General features: G+C 40.8%; 1 protein-coding gene across 1 annotated transcript; it reads right to left on the bottom strand.

Annotated features, from left to right (window-relative positions):
• Positions 1-686: 686 nt before the first annotated feature.
• NTPCR (nucleoside-triphosphatase, cancer-related) lies at positions 687-14022 on the bottom strand. Its single transcript, XM_027657297.1, has 5 exons — positions 13942-14022; positions 11259-11421; positions 10063-10156; positions 7116-7325; positions 687-2564 (listed from the first exon to the last, which is right to left on the bottom strand). The coding sequence occupies exons 1-5, from the start codon at positions 13973-13975 to the stop codon at positions 2496-2498; spliced, it is 570 nt and encodes a 189-aa protein (XP_027513098.1). The 5' UTR covers positions 13976-14022; the 3' UTR covers positions 687-2495.
• Positions 14023-14097: the final 75 nt, after the last annotated feature.

Below are 14097 nucleotides of genomic sequence, written 5' to 3'. Positions count from 1 at the left end.
AAATCATATCTTCAGGAGTGCCTCACATTTAAAGGCCAGACAGGACTGTTAAGGTCATCTACAATCTCCTGCTGAACAGAGACTACAAAATTTCTCTCTATTTCTCCTGAAAAGCACTCTAGTTCAGAGAGAAAATAGACTTTAAAAAAAAAAACCAAACCGAACACCGAATTAAAGACTCTCACCAATCTTGAGATAGGTGGCAGAAAACAAGAGACACTGATGTCCGTAGCAAACGTGCTTTGGTTTAAAAGGGCTGATACTTCACTCACAGTTCCAGTGAAGAAAAAATCCACCTGCATTTTCCAGTGCCATCTTGCCTCACTACAAAAGGTCTTCCTTGCACCATGAGACAATGGCTTAAAAGTACTGGTCAGGTTTCCCAAACCTGTTGTCATAATTGTTTGGGGTTTTTTTCCCCACTCTATTATATGATGAGACTACAGTAGGCACCATACCATTATATGCAAGGCAATATATCTACTTTTATGGGGAACAAATACCATTTTAAGTGATCTCCCAACAAGACTGGCTGAGCTGGAATTTGGAAAACTCAGTTCTGCCATCATTCCTAAAGGAACTTCCCTCCCCAGCCTCTAACAGAGAAGTGTGAAATCTCTCCACTTTATTTAGCTTTAAAGGTCAATCCTCATTTAAGACTTAACAGCAATCCCACTAAACCTTGCTAGACTTTGGGTATTTATTTAATCATTGAATGAACTGTTCTTTTGCAGCATATTTTACAGCTTAAGAGACTTGACATTGAAACAGGAGGACATCCAATAGTTAAGGTTTCTGCTCAAAAATCTATGGCATACAGCCCTGAAAAGGTTTACACTGGTCCCAAGTCCTTCACCTGTAAAAAGGTGTTTTGTCTGAGTAAGATGCCTGAAGTAATTAAAGGATTAGCGATATCTCCAGGGCACAACCTTATTTTGCAAAAAGCAGACAGGAGCTGTACATTCTCAAAGGAGTGAGACCCTAGGAGGAATTTTCTTTTTCCCAAATATGATGAAAATGATATTACCATCCAAATGGATTTGGGCAGAAGGGAATGAGGCCATGGCATCCTATAACATTGCATGTACCTCCTCCTATGTGGGGAGGGGCAGTGTTTGTACCAGACCCCCTTGTTCTGAATACAGGAAAGAGAAAGGACATTCCTTCCATGCTCCCAGCTGTTTGCAGCACACCTGTAAAAATGCCTGTCCCCATCCAGCCCTGTACAACTGTGAGTGTCAGTTCTACAGAAATTAATAAATAAAATTATATTTGAAAATGGCTTTGAATAGTTTGCTGATTTTAAAAGTCACTAAACTGAGCAGAAAGAAGTTAAGCAACAACTGAATTCTTAACAACTTTCTACAACCAGAGAGGACTATAAATTGTACAATGAACAGTGTGCACCTGGGAGGGAATTCTGTTTTCACAACATGCAAAACTGATTAAGTGGTAGCACTTTTCCTGAACACATTTGCACACCTCATAGGGAAACACATTGTTTAATACTCTCAAACACTTCTTATTTCACCATTAAGCATGAACAGAACTGAATAAGGAAAAAAACCCAAACAAATAAGAAGTATCAATACACATAACAGATTGTAAAACAAATACAGATAAATGCAGTATTAAGTCAATCCTGATTAAACAAGCTCGGCATGAAAAACACGTCAATATTTGACTGAACTTCACAGACTTGAAGTTTCATATATATAATTTTACAAGGGGTGTGGGACAGGATTACCATCAGAAAACTGAAAATAAAATCAAAATGCAGCCTCTTAGCAACTATTGTCTGAGCCATGCAGGAGAGGTTAGAGTTGGTTATTTTTACACCCAAAGTGGAATTCTGTAAATGTCACTTGGGACTACAGGAAATTTTCTTGAAACTTTAGTTAACCCTTCTTATACTGCAACTGCAGGGAAGGGTGTCTGGAAGTAGAGGGAGAGAGACCATCAGCTTATTCCTTCTACTTCATGATTTGTCAGCACCCAAGCTAAAACACACTTGGATGCACCTAAACTGGGTTGCCAACAGCAAAGACATTTCTACATAAGCCAGGTAGAACACGCGTAGATTTGGGACAGGGTTCTGTTCTGTTACACCAGGGCTAAGTTCCAGATACTGAAGTGCTCTCTAGGCAGAGCAGCCCAAACACACTCAGGAAGACTAGGATCTCAAACAGATTTTACAGTTATTTGTTTTTACATGAGGTGACCTAGATCAGAGTTAGACCACCTCACTTCCAGACACCCAGAGTAGAACTGGATGCTAGCTACAACTCTGTTCAATTTTTTTAATTTGGTGAACTAAATAAATACAAATCCTGCTATCTCATTTTCACATTTTAGATTATTACCAGCTTTACCTTGCTACCCTGAAGGCTCCAGTAAAGCCTCCAGGGCCTAAAGCAGGAAAGACAGACTCTAAAACATCCGCAAAATGTTTTGCTGAAATAAAAGCTTTAGTGTTTACAGGAAAGAAAAGGTCTTCATTTTCTGCAGGATTCCACAGCTGCCAAGACGTCTTGCAAAATGCTGTTTCTGTTTTCCTTACTAACCTAGAGATAGAGAAATTAAAACTGATGTAATTTGATGAACAGCCTCTATACCAGTGTTTACTTCAAAAACAATCAAAGGAGAAATTCAAATGCGTTTCTTTTTCAGTGCAGGAATGTTGAGTGTCAAACACCTGCCTTCTTCTGCTACTGAGAACACAATATGCTAAACCCACAAACATACATAATTGAATATTCAATGATCTTTTTGATTTAATTATCCATGTCATTTTGCAGTATTATTCAGGGCTTGAATAACTAACAAGAATCACTCAAAGAACCAGCATGTACTTTTGTCATTACTAGAATCATTTTCAACCACCAAATTTAACTTTCCTACTATAAAGTGTTCTTATGCCTTTGTTACTTGCAAGGGTTGTATTTATTAAGATGACAGACCCAGACAAAAACATCTGCAAAGAAAAAACAATTTAAAACAGGCTTAGAAGCATACCTCTGCACTCTGAGAAACCTTAGTACTGCAGGATAGAAACTTCTCCAAAAAGAAATAAGAGTACTTGAGAAAGCTGGGGTCTTCTGTAGCATGCTGAGAAACAGCCTCGGTTGACCAGTCCATGGAATGCTGGGCTTTAAGTCCAGCATATGTGAAAATCCATGTAGCCCAGTGCCCTGTCTTTTTGCTTTCCAGCACATACAGATTACTGTAAACTGCCAACCAAATGCTTGTGCTTGCCAGTAAGCTCAGCTCCTGAGGGCACAGAGCTGGGGGGGGCTCTGGGTGTGTAAATTAGCCCTTCTTGACAGACCAGGTCCTGATCCAGAGCCCACTGACCCATGGATTACTAACTCAAACAAAACCTGTGAGATGACTGGGATGGTAAAGGGTTAAGAAGCAATTCTGAAGCATCTCCAAAAGCCTCATTTTAAAAAGTCTACGAAATTTTCCCCAGTATTCAGACCTCTGCAGAGAGGGCAGGAAAAAATCAGACAAAGACAGATGAACCAAAAAAAAAAGAGTAAGGACATTCCTATAAAGTTGGAGAAAAGCTGTTTGACAAGAAAGGAGAGACATAACACTGTGCACAGCATAAAACTCTCTACCAGCAAGGTTTTCACTGCACTCCCTGTTATCTGCATTTAAGATGTGAGCACAAGAGTTTGTATCCCTCCTAGTACTACAGTCAATAATGAACAGGAGGAAATATTGTTATTATTATTATTCAACAGGTGACAACCCTACCTCAAGAATTTGACCCTAGGAGCCTACCACTATTTACAGTCCCAGACATCCTATCCAAATGCTGGAAACCAACACAGTAAAAGCTGTGTTGTCGGTAAAAGCTACAGACAATGGTCTCACCTACCCCACTTGAATTCAAGACAGTAGATCAACATGGGACTAATGAATAAGTGACATTAAAAAAAAAAAGGAAGGGAGGGAGTAATGAAAGGGAAGATCTGCCTGAAAATATCACTGGTTTTACTGAGAATCATTCCAAGCCTGTTCTAAGATAAACAAAAAACCTCACAATAACAAAGAGAGCAAGACAACAAAGAATGCTCTTCAGTAAGGCTATTGAGAGACCCCAAAGTAAACAATAAACAGCACATATGAGCCAAACTCTAAATCTCACAGCAAGTGTACTGATATCCTGACTTTCAAAGGACCTTCTGCACATTTAATAGCTCTTCCCACTCTCACAGCCAACAAAAACGATACTACATTTTATCTATCCCTTTTCCATACCTACATGCCAGAAGTCCAGTGAGAGCAGCAGAGAGACAGTGCCAAGCACTGGGAAATTTTCACAACTGTTTTACAAACGCTGCTTTATAGATATAAGTCTCCTCTTAAGATCTGGAGACATTCTGTGCAGGCAGCTTTCCCAGAAAGAACAAATCTCCCAGTATCTGTACTGAATGTACAAACAGATGGGTACAATTTTAGACAGGGAGTTAAAAAAACCTGTAGATGCTGCTTATACTAAGCATTTAGGTAATGTGGAGGAAATTACCACCTAGACTGCAAGCATGCAACTGCAGAGGACAAAAGCCTTCTTCCCCTGTTAAAAGTACTGTGAAGGAAACTGCTCATCTACAATCTGTTCAAATGGAACCTTTCTGTCTCATCCATTCAGCTATTTTCTTTCTTAATAGGCATATGCAACCAAACTTCACTAATGGGTTTCACGAAGGCAAAATTACTAGATGGGGAAAATGGGAGAAAATTAGTATCTGCCAGCTGCTACGGATAACCTGATCCTATTCATGACACCATGTCTGCAAAACTACACAGACACATGCAGTGCAAAAAGAGCCTCTGTAGTTTCACTGTAAAGTTTAGTTCTCAGCAAAATGGAATTGGGCAACAATGGAAAGAAATGTGTTAAATATCAGAGCTCCTATCGTTAAGTGCCCTAAACATAATAAATTAAACATCTGAGAACAAATGTTCAACTGCTTTTAGGGCATCTGGGCCCATTCACCAACAAAATAAGCTTTCAAGACAGAAGGGACTGTAAAACCCCAAACAGCTGTCTCTGTGCTCTTGGCATCAAACATCAGAACTGTCCTTGTGACACTAAGAGAAGGATGAAAAAACTTTGCTGAGCTACTTGAACGCAGCCAATCTCCATTTTAAGTGATGAAGCAGCCAGTATGTTTTTGGAAGGTAGTCTCCTACTTCTGTACACTTCCAGGCACCATAACAGTTAGTAAGAAATTACTGACTATGAACTGTTTGGACAATCCAGGTTCTCCCCATGCCATAGTCCTCGAAGAATATGTGAGCTGGTGATTCAACATTCACTTCAGCTACTAACATTTCTGACTCCCCACAGGCCAGTTCTGTTCCTGGTCATGCACATGTTTTAACTAGTTGGGAAAAAGCATATAGTGTGTCACTGGAGCAAGAGAGACAGATGCTCTCCTGCACAAGACTTCAGCATAGCAGGTCTGTGTCACGGGGAATGACTGCAGTCTGTTACACATTTCACATCCGTGCTTTTGGCTAATGGATTCACCAGAGAACTCTATTTAATCAAAGAAACCTGCATGTCCTAATCTCAGCAGCATAAACAGGATGGGTCACTTTTTTAGTAAAAATTTTTTAGCTAGAGAAAACACTGTTCTGTTGAAATTTACAGAAATACCTTTCCTGGTTGCAGTCAGTATTTGGGAGAAGGATGTGTCAGAACAGTGACACAGCTAAAAACCCAGTGTTGAGTAGCATATGCCCTTGGAACACCACCTGATAAAAAGAGACAACAGGAGCCTCAAAAGCTTCCTTGAAAAGCCAAATGCTATTTCCTAGCACTCTGTTTCCTCCCAAGAGTACCAAACGCACACACTACTCTCCTGCTGTGACTGCAGCCTAAGCATTGAGTGACTGTTGCTTCTCCATTCTCTATTCCCCAGTCCTACCACTGTACAGCAAGTCATACAAAATTCATATTCATATCACAGAATCACAGAATATTCCAAGTTGGAAGGGATCCACAAGGATCATCAAGTCCAACTGGTAAGTGAATGGCCCCTATGGGGATCAAACCCACAACCTTGGCATTACTAGAGCTGTGCTTTAACCAACTGAGCTCATCTTCATATGCATCTCTGTTCAATAGCCTGACAACGAACATTCATCAGGTTGGTAGTAGAAAACCTGGGGCTTCATCTCTGAAAGGAACAGCAGGAGTTGAATGCTTATTAAAGAAAAGGAATAGCCTCTCGACTTTGCTCCTACAATTGCTTTAGCACTTAATTAAACTGGCATTTAATGTAAAAACAGAAACTGAAGATGATGATGGGATCCCCAACTAAAAGCAAGCTGAGGAACTTTTCTGAGCACTGCAGCTTTTTTAACCTAACTTTGAAGAGGAAACAAGTCAAAGGAGTGGGGGATGCGTTTAGCTTGATTTTGTGAAGTATCCAGGACACTTAGAGATGTTAAGGAAACCTCATGCATGTATTCCTATGAACAAAAACCTGTGGTAAGCTTTTGAGACCTTCCCTGTAACTGATCAGAAATGTACTTTGAGGCCCTAATATTCTGAAAATTATGTCTGTAAAAATAACATAATGAATTCCGAAATTGGTTCACTGACTCCAGAGAAAGTATACTCCATTTACAAGTGTCTCTCTTCTATAAATCATTTCTGCAAACTCCACTGCTGCCTTTCTTTATTTTTTTTTATGAATACGATTACTGGTAATACTTCTGCAAGCCAGCCTGGGAAAAAAAAAAAAAGCTTAAAAATCTGACTGTACTTTAAAAGATTTAACTCTGAGGAATAATGAATACTTATGCAGCAATAATACTACAGCAAGAAAACCTTTTAACACAACTATATCATTACTTCTGCAGCCCCTCACAAGCAAAGCCAGCTGTGTGAGCCTGCTACATCAAGTGCCAAATGGGATTTTTTTTTTAATAATGTGAGCACCTGCCCATTAAGAATAAAATGGAAACTAAAAAGCTTATTTCATACAAGCTACCCACAGCTATCAATTGCTAGCAACAGTTTTTAAACAGAGCCAAATACAAAACAGTAACCTAGAACAGAAGGCTCTTTAAGGATATTAAATATTACTCACATTGAACACTTTAACATCTTTCCTACTTCTTATTTCTTCAACAAGATCCAGTGGCTTTCCCTTAGGTATTGGAATAGTTCCAAGCACCACAGTCCCTGAGCCAGCCAGCGTTTGACGAACAGCTTGAATAAAAGCCTGGCTGAAGAGTTCCATTTTGCCAATCTCATCAATGACACAAATTCTTCTCTCTGTATCACCACCATGGTTTACCTGTGGAAAAATGCATCAAAAGACTGTAAGTAAAACAGAATTCAGAAAAAGCAACAGAAATAATTTCTATGCTGATAAAAGAAATACCTCCTAAATAAATAAATTCAATTGTAATACTGGGGAAAGTGGAAGAGTCAAAGCTACTGCTGGCAAATGACAGACTTGGAAATCTACTATTTTTATTTCAGGACAGATTTTTGGAAGGATGAAAATATATGTACAGTATAAATACCAACTGCTATAGGAAATATCCATAATATCAGATTTCCTTCAAAGCAGAATTCTCACAATGTTCCCATACAAGCTATTTGACAATTAAGAACTATACTTTGCCTACTAGCAGCTCTCAGTCATTCTGAGGCTCACCGATTTTTAAAAACTCTATTCTTCCCATCAAATTATGCATTTAGAATAGACAGAATAGATCAACAGTCACACAAAACAAGTATTCAAAAAAATATACTTCCATTAACTCTAGATTTGGCATTTTCTTCTCTTTCAGTTGGGCTGAAGGAGGAGCACTTCTCTCAGAACAACTGGCTTTCTTCAAAGCTACCTGGATAACAACCAAGCCATTGCAAGTCCTTCCCACATCAGAACAGTCGTCTTCCATTTCTTTGTTGAGATCTATCTTATTCTATAGTCCTAGCCACCTTCCTGGATTGTAGGAGAGACATCATACTAACAATTACCACATTTGTGGTTTGTTTGCTTTTTTCACGAAGTGAATACTGTGCCAAATAGTACCGTGCTGCAGGCTGGTGCAAGCAGCAGTGAAGTCTGCAAAAAAAGATGGGTGACTGCTACTGAGGAAAAAGCACTCCTAAAGTCAAGGAACTCTTCAACAGAAAAACAAGCGCAGTGCCTATCCTGTTTTGGTAAAAGTAACTCAGAAGTGTGCTCCATTGTTTACAGAAGCAAGGAGGAACCGAGCTAAATTCAAAACACCACTACATATCCGTAAATATGTACCAAAACAAGCCATATTACACAGAACCTGAAAAAAAACAGAGGCATTCTCCCTTGTGAGGGCAAAGTGTTTGCTTCCAGGAAAGTAAAAGACCTGTATAAAATGTATAAATCTTTTCAAGCTGAGTCCCTGCTGAGTAGCTATTTTATCTAAAATCCTTTCATAGATCAGTGAGCCAAAAAGCCAATACCAGACACGAGGTCACACACTGAGAAACACAGCATTTTGCTCTGAAAGAAACTGAAAAAACTTAATCAGTCCTGCCTGGTAAAGTTTGCAGAACTGGAGAGATCTTCCATTGCAGGATCTACCCCATTCTCACTGGAGTGAATAAAGCCATAAGAGCTGCCGTCAAGACTAAATGGGCATGTGCCCATTTCATGCTGCTCTCTGATCAAACCAGACCATACCTATGACTCTCCTGACCTCATTCTTCATTTGTCTCTTCTTGTTTCAGTTCTGTTATCTTCCTCACTCTCCTGTTCCACTTTGGGCCACCTACATGCATGACCACATTCCTACTGACAAACAGTGCTTTCGGTGAGCACAGGATCATGCACTGTGTAACTCTGCTGGCCCCAGTTCTTCTCTTCACCTTCTTGCACTTGCAGTAAGCTATATAAGAAACTGAAAAATTCAACACTGCTAACAATTTTCTAGGAAGATCTCTCCTGGACTTCATATTAATTCAGTAGTGAAAGGATTCCAAATGCAGTACTGGCTAAATGAGATATTTCTATTAAACTATCTTTGTACTTACTAACATCATAAATACAGTTGCAGCGAAACTAAACATATAAAAATCGTTCCATTTTATTAATATTTCCTTTCTCCCTTGCCTCAACATCTTTGTTTCCCTACTGTCAGACTTTAATGTTCCTTGACAAAACCAAGAATCAGATCGTCAATCTTATTTTTGCTCCTTGCACCTCTGTGGTTTTTTGTTCTAAGTTCATCAAAAAAGTCCCTTCTTCCTTGTCCCCTTGAGCTTTGGCAGTGTAGAAAAATCACAATAGGATTTTTTTAGTAGTACAGTTCAGCAGCTGCTGCACACTGTTTGTGATGTTATTGCCAAAATCAGATCTGTTCTTGTTTAATTTTAGAGAGGTGAAAGGTTGGAGCGAGAGAGGAAAGAGAAGGAAAAAGGCAGTAACAGAATATTAGCAGAAGGATAGGAAAAAGACTGTGTGGAAAGTCTTGTCACAGTCAGAGCACTCCTTGTGCAGCAGGCTAAATCCCAAATAATGAGGCTGCTTATTATAAGTCTGCAGGTACTTATACAGTGGTAATCAAAAATACCCACCAGATTCAAGAAACAAATGCTTCTACTGGAAGAGAATGAGAATCAGAAGTGGGGAAAAAGGGCTCTAAAGAAGAGCAGCAGCAAAAGCCTTTTTCTTGCACCCACTGACTCAATTCTCCATGTTAAGCCGTTAGTACATTTTGTTTGCTTTCCAATATGTGAGACAGTGGCATAGGAAGAAACTTTCTACTAGCTGCCTCTTCAGGCCAAGGAGGTCTTGTTCACAGGATGACATCAGATCAAGAAAAAGAAGAGACTGCAATCTCTGCAAAACCACAGTAATGACAAGAGAACAAGCCAGATTTGTCCCTCCAGATTCCTCATCCCGAAGTCAATCAGAATCAGCAAAACCCAAGAAACAGGCCATTTATTAATATCAAAAACTAGTGCTGTAGAAGGGCCTTCCAGTAACACTGATCATCGTAAAACACACATTTTTTCAGCAGCTTTCATAGAATACTCACATTTCTTAGCATAGGTAGAACCAACCGCTCAAAGGAAACAAGGTCTACAACATATTGTCCAACCCGGTATTCACATCTTGAAGTAGAATTAGAACTGAAGTTGAAAAAGAGACACAAAATTCCTTCTCAGTACTGAGTTTAGCGAGAATTCACTGCAGTCATTTCAAGTGGATTTATGGGAATTTATTCAAATAAATCAAATCCCCTCAATTCTTCTAAGAAAGGACGGGAAATAAACTCTGCAAACCATGATTAAGTCATATTGCAGATAGCTTGGTTTTAGATAATATTTTTACCATAAGCTACCTTCACAGCTATGTAAGCTCAAGTTTGAACAGTGTATGGAAGGACAATGGCATCTAAAAGTCAGCAGGTATATTTACACTGAAATCAAAACTCATGTCTGCAGTTCAGATCTTTGAATTTGGTAATGTGACACTACAGACAGCATCAGAGCAGTAGCCCAAATCTCAGTATAGAGAAACCCTTAAACAATCTCAGAAAAATACTCAGTTTGCATGTGTTACACCACACTATCCTAGGTGAACCTCTGTTATTAGCAGAATGTAAATTATTTAGTCAGATCAACTCTGTCTGAATGAGGTGCTAAGGTCACACGTGGACCTGGACTAAGTTTTGCTCAAAGTGGGAAAATCTAAGGTTAGAGAATCAGGAGAGACTGTGAGCTCCTCTGCACTTCAGAGGCCCCTCTCTTAGTGTGGCTCTGAAACTCTCTTTTTCTTAAAATTCACATGTGAGTTTTGAGGGCCAGTCAATGGCTCTTTAAAACAACGTTATAGGCAATTTCCCTTTTTATTTTCTACTTCTGTCTCCAAAAATTAGCTGGTGGAAACACAGAAATCTTCCTCCCAGCCCATAATAAGCTACTAACTGTATTCCAAACAGATTTGGCCTCATAATAAAAGGCTCGTCAGTGCTTACTCTTTATCTGGTGTAAAATCGGCAGTAAGAGAGAACATCCCCCCAGCACATTTTCAATATTTCAGTATGCAACAGAGACACTGCCTGCATATACAATATAGCTATCAGTCAGGACACAAGAACTAAACAATGAACCTGACCATGAAAGCCATATGTGTGCTGGAAATCACCTTCTGGAAGAGCATTTAACATGCTGATGGATGAAGCAGACACATAAAACAATAAGCCGCTTACAGTTATTAAAATCTCAGTACCTGACTCTAGATAAAGGTCCTCGGTTTCCAGACAAAGTGACAACATCAAATCCTGTTCTCCTGCCACCTTCTCTAACTTCCTCTGTGTAAAATCCATCAATGGGAATGCCTGAGGATTTTAGAGCTTGAGTGACTTTCTGGATCAAAGTAGTCTTTCCAACCCCTAAAAATAAGGAAGAAAGAAAAGCACAGAGCATTAATCTTCTTCTGCACTAAAAGCCCATTTTTAAACCCCACAGTAATGATTCAGTTCAGCAGAAACACTGATTACTTTTGAAGTTTGCAAATTATTTTTTTTAAATGGTAGGAAAGAACAGAAGCACCTTTTAAAGTTCATCCTGTACTCAAATGGTAAAGTTTTACTAGCATTTAAGAAGTTCACAACAGAATGGTAAAAATATCCCAGGCTACCACTGAAATAGCTTAGATAGTACACAGGCAGGCCACAAAACTTACCCCAAGACAGGTAAATACATGAGAGCCATACTGTTACACAACTGATATCCAAACTTGCTGGAAGACTGACTGATGAATCTCCCTTTCTACCACTGATATTCACTACTTTTTAAGAACAGAGCTAAGTTTACCCCCTTTTTAGATCAAAAGGTCAAAGCAGATGGCTATTAACAGAAGCCTAACTGGTGCAAAGAACACACTACTTTCACTGATGTCCTAGAAATCAGAAGCGCTTGATGCCCATGAGATACCAGGTCCTACATGGCAAAAAAGTATTCCCAACAACAGAAAAATTCTTCTTCTGGCAACTGAATCAAGAGACATTTTGACTAGACATAGGGAAAAGCTTTTTTATTGTGAGGCCAATGAAGCCCGAAACAGGTTGCCTGTAGAGGCCATGCAGTCTTCATGTTCTTTAAGGTTTTCAAGACATGACTGGATATGGCCTTGAGCAACCTGGTCTGGCCTCATAGCTGACCCTCTGTTACACCTCTTGAAGTTCCTTTTACATGAATTATGCTGGTACCCTTCTCTTTAATCCATTTTCTTACCCTAAGACAGGTCCTTAAAAGCCTCACCACCTGACGTCTCCTTGCACATTCTGATATACCTTTTACAGTGTAAACGTTGGTCATGTCCCAGGCATCCTTTCACATCCCCCAAGGGAGCTATTTCTTCTCCTTTCCATCCCTTGACAATCTCCTTTTAAACTCATCTTTATCACCTCTCACAAAATTTAGTGCTATCACTTCATTTTTAATCATTGCTCTACAAAAATCTGAAGATAGAAAACAGTCCTGCAGAATTAATTCCCAGAGACGAAGAACACAGACCAAATGTGAGATGCCTAAAGATGCCAAAAGAAATAATTTCAACATGCACACACCAAATTTCTCCTTTTTCCTAACAGTCAGTATCAATGACAAAATACACTGTGCCTTCAAGGTCATCTAGCCAAACTCTTAAACAAACTTTTCAAAACTGAAGAAAAGGGCTTTCTGGCAGTTGAACAACAATAAAATAACAAATGTGGCACCCTCAGTATCTAACATCTTTCCAAGGCCTTGTCTCTATAAGCGAATTTATACTAATTTGGCTAAGTGGATTTGCTATCTCTGATTTGGTTACCTTCATTCAGTAAATTGCTGAAGAAAGCCAGAATGATTCAAACTAAATTTAAGAAAGCTTGAAGTTGTACATTTAGCTAATCAAAACAGCACATTCAATTGCAGATAAATGACAAGAGACAAGGCCTAAGCAGGCCTAACCTCTGAGTCTCCCAGAGGGCTGCCTTTATTCAAGTGGATGGAAAGACAGAATGAAGGGGGTAGAATGTATTCCTATCTCAGCCTAGCAGCAGCATTTTTAATTAATTGCAGGCAACACAGGTATCTACAAGAGGTTCACAGAAAGGAGAATTAGGTCCAATGCTTTACTCCCACACCACAAAAGAAACGTTTGCAATCATAATAACTGGTTAATTTCTTTATCAACCCTCATACTATACCCCACTCTGCCTCCACAATAATCTGATTCCCCTACCTTGATGAACTACTCCAGTGCTTCAACCAAAGCCTGCCCATCTGGGATATCAATTAATACCTATATCTGCACATCACTCAGGTTGGAAGTGCTAAATCACTACAATCAAGTTACAGAAAACACGAGCTCTCAGAAATCATTCATGGATGCAGTTTACACCGAAACAGGATTAGTTGTCTGGGAGGTGGGTTTTTTTCCCAACACCGAACTGCAGGGCTGGAGCCAGGGACAAATCAGTAGTGTCTGGAGAAGTACATGACATAGGGGACTGGATGGAGAGATAACATTGCCTTTCATTAGGAACAACCTAATCAGTGCATTAGGCACAGCTCTGACCCCAGCACGGGGGGGGCGCGGCAGCTCCGGGCCCACACGCCGGGGGTCCCTGGAGGCAGCTGCCGAGCCCCGCTGTAGCTGGAGGCGCTCCCGGGGCACCTGGGAGTGCAGGCCGGCGGCGGGGCCCGGCAGCAGGTGCCCTGACCCGGCTTCAAGTGCCCCACAGCCCCGCTGGCACCGGGCAGGGCGGCGGCCGAGGCCGAGCCAGGTCCGGCCAGGCTTAACCAAGCTAAGCCAGGCCAGGCCAGGCCGGGCTGGGCCGGGCCGCGCCATGCCGCACCCCAGAGCAGGCCCTGCGAGCGCACCTCTTCCCCCGCCCCGCTGCCAGGACTCCTCCCGCCCCCGTTACCTGGGGGTCCTGTGAGAAACACGTGCCTGGACATGGCGGGGCCGCGCTCCGCCCTCGCCCCCGCCCGGCGCTGCACCGCCCCCGCTCCGCCCCCCGCCTGGCCCGGCCCCGCCCCACACCCAGGCATCGCCCCACACCCAGGCATCGCCCCACACC

This window comes from Corapipo altera, unplaced genomic scaffold (assembly GCF_003945725.1).
Source record: "Corapipo altera isolate COAL_440 unplaced genomic scaffold, ASM394572v1 2c, whole genome shotgun sequence".
NCBI classification, from domain to species: domain Eukaryota; kingdom Metazoa; phylum Chordata; class Aves; order Passeriformes; family Pipridae; genus Corapipo; species Corapipo altera.
The sequence above is the reverse complement of the archived record's forward strand: the minus strand, read 5'-3'. Positions and strand labels throughout refer to the sequence as shown.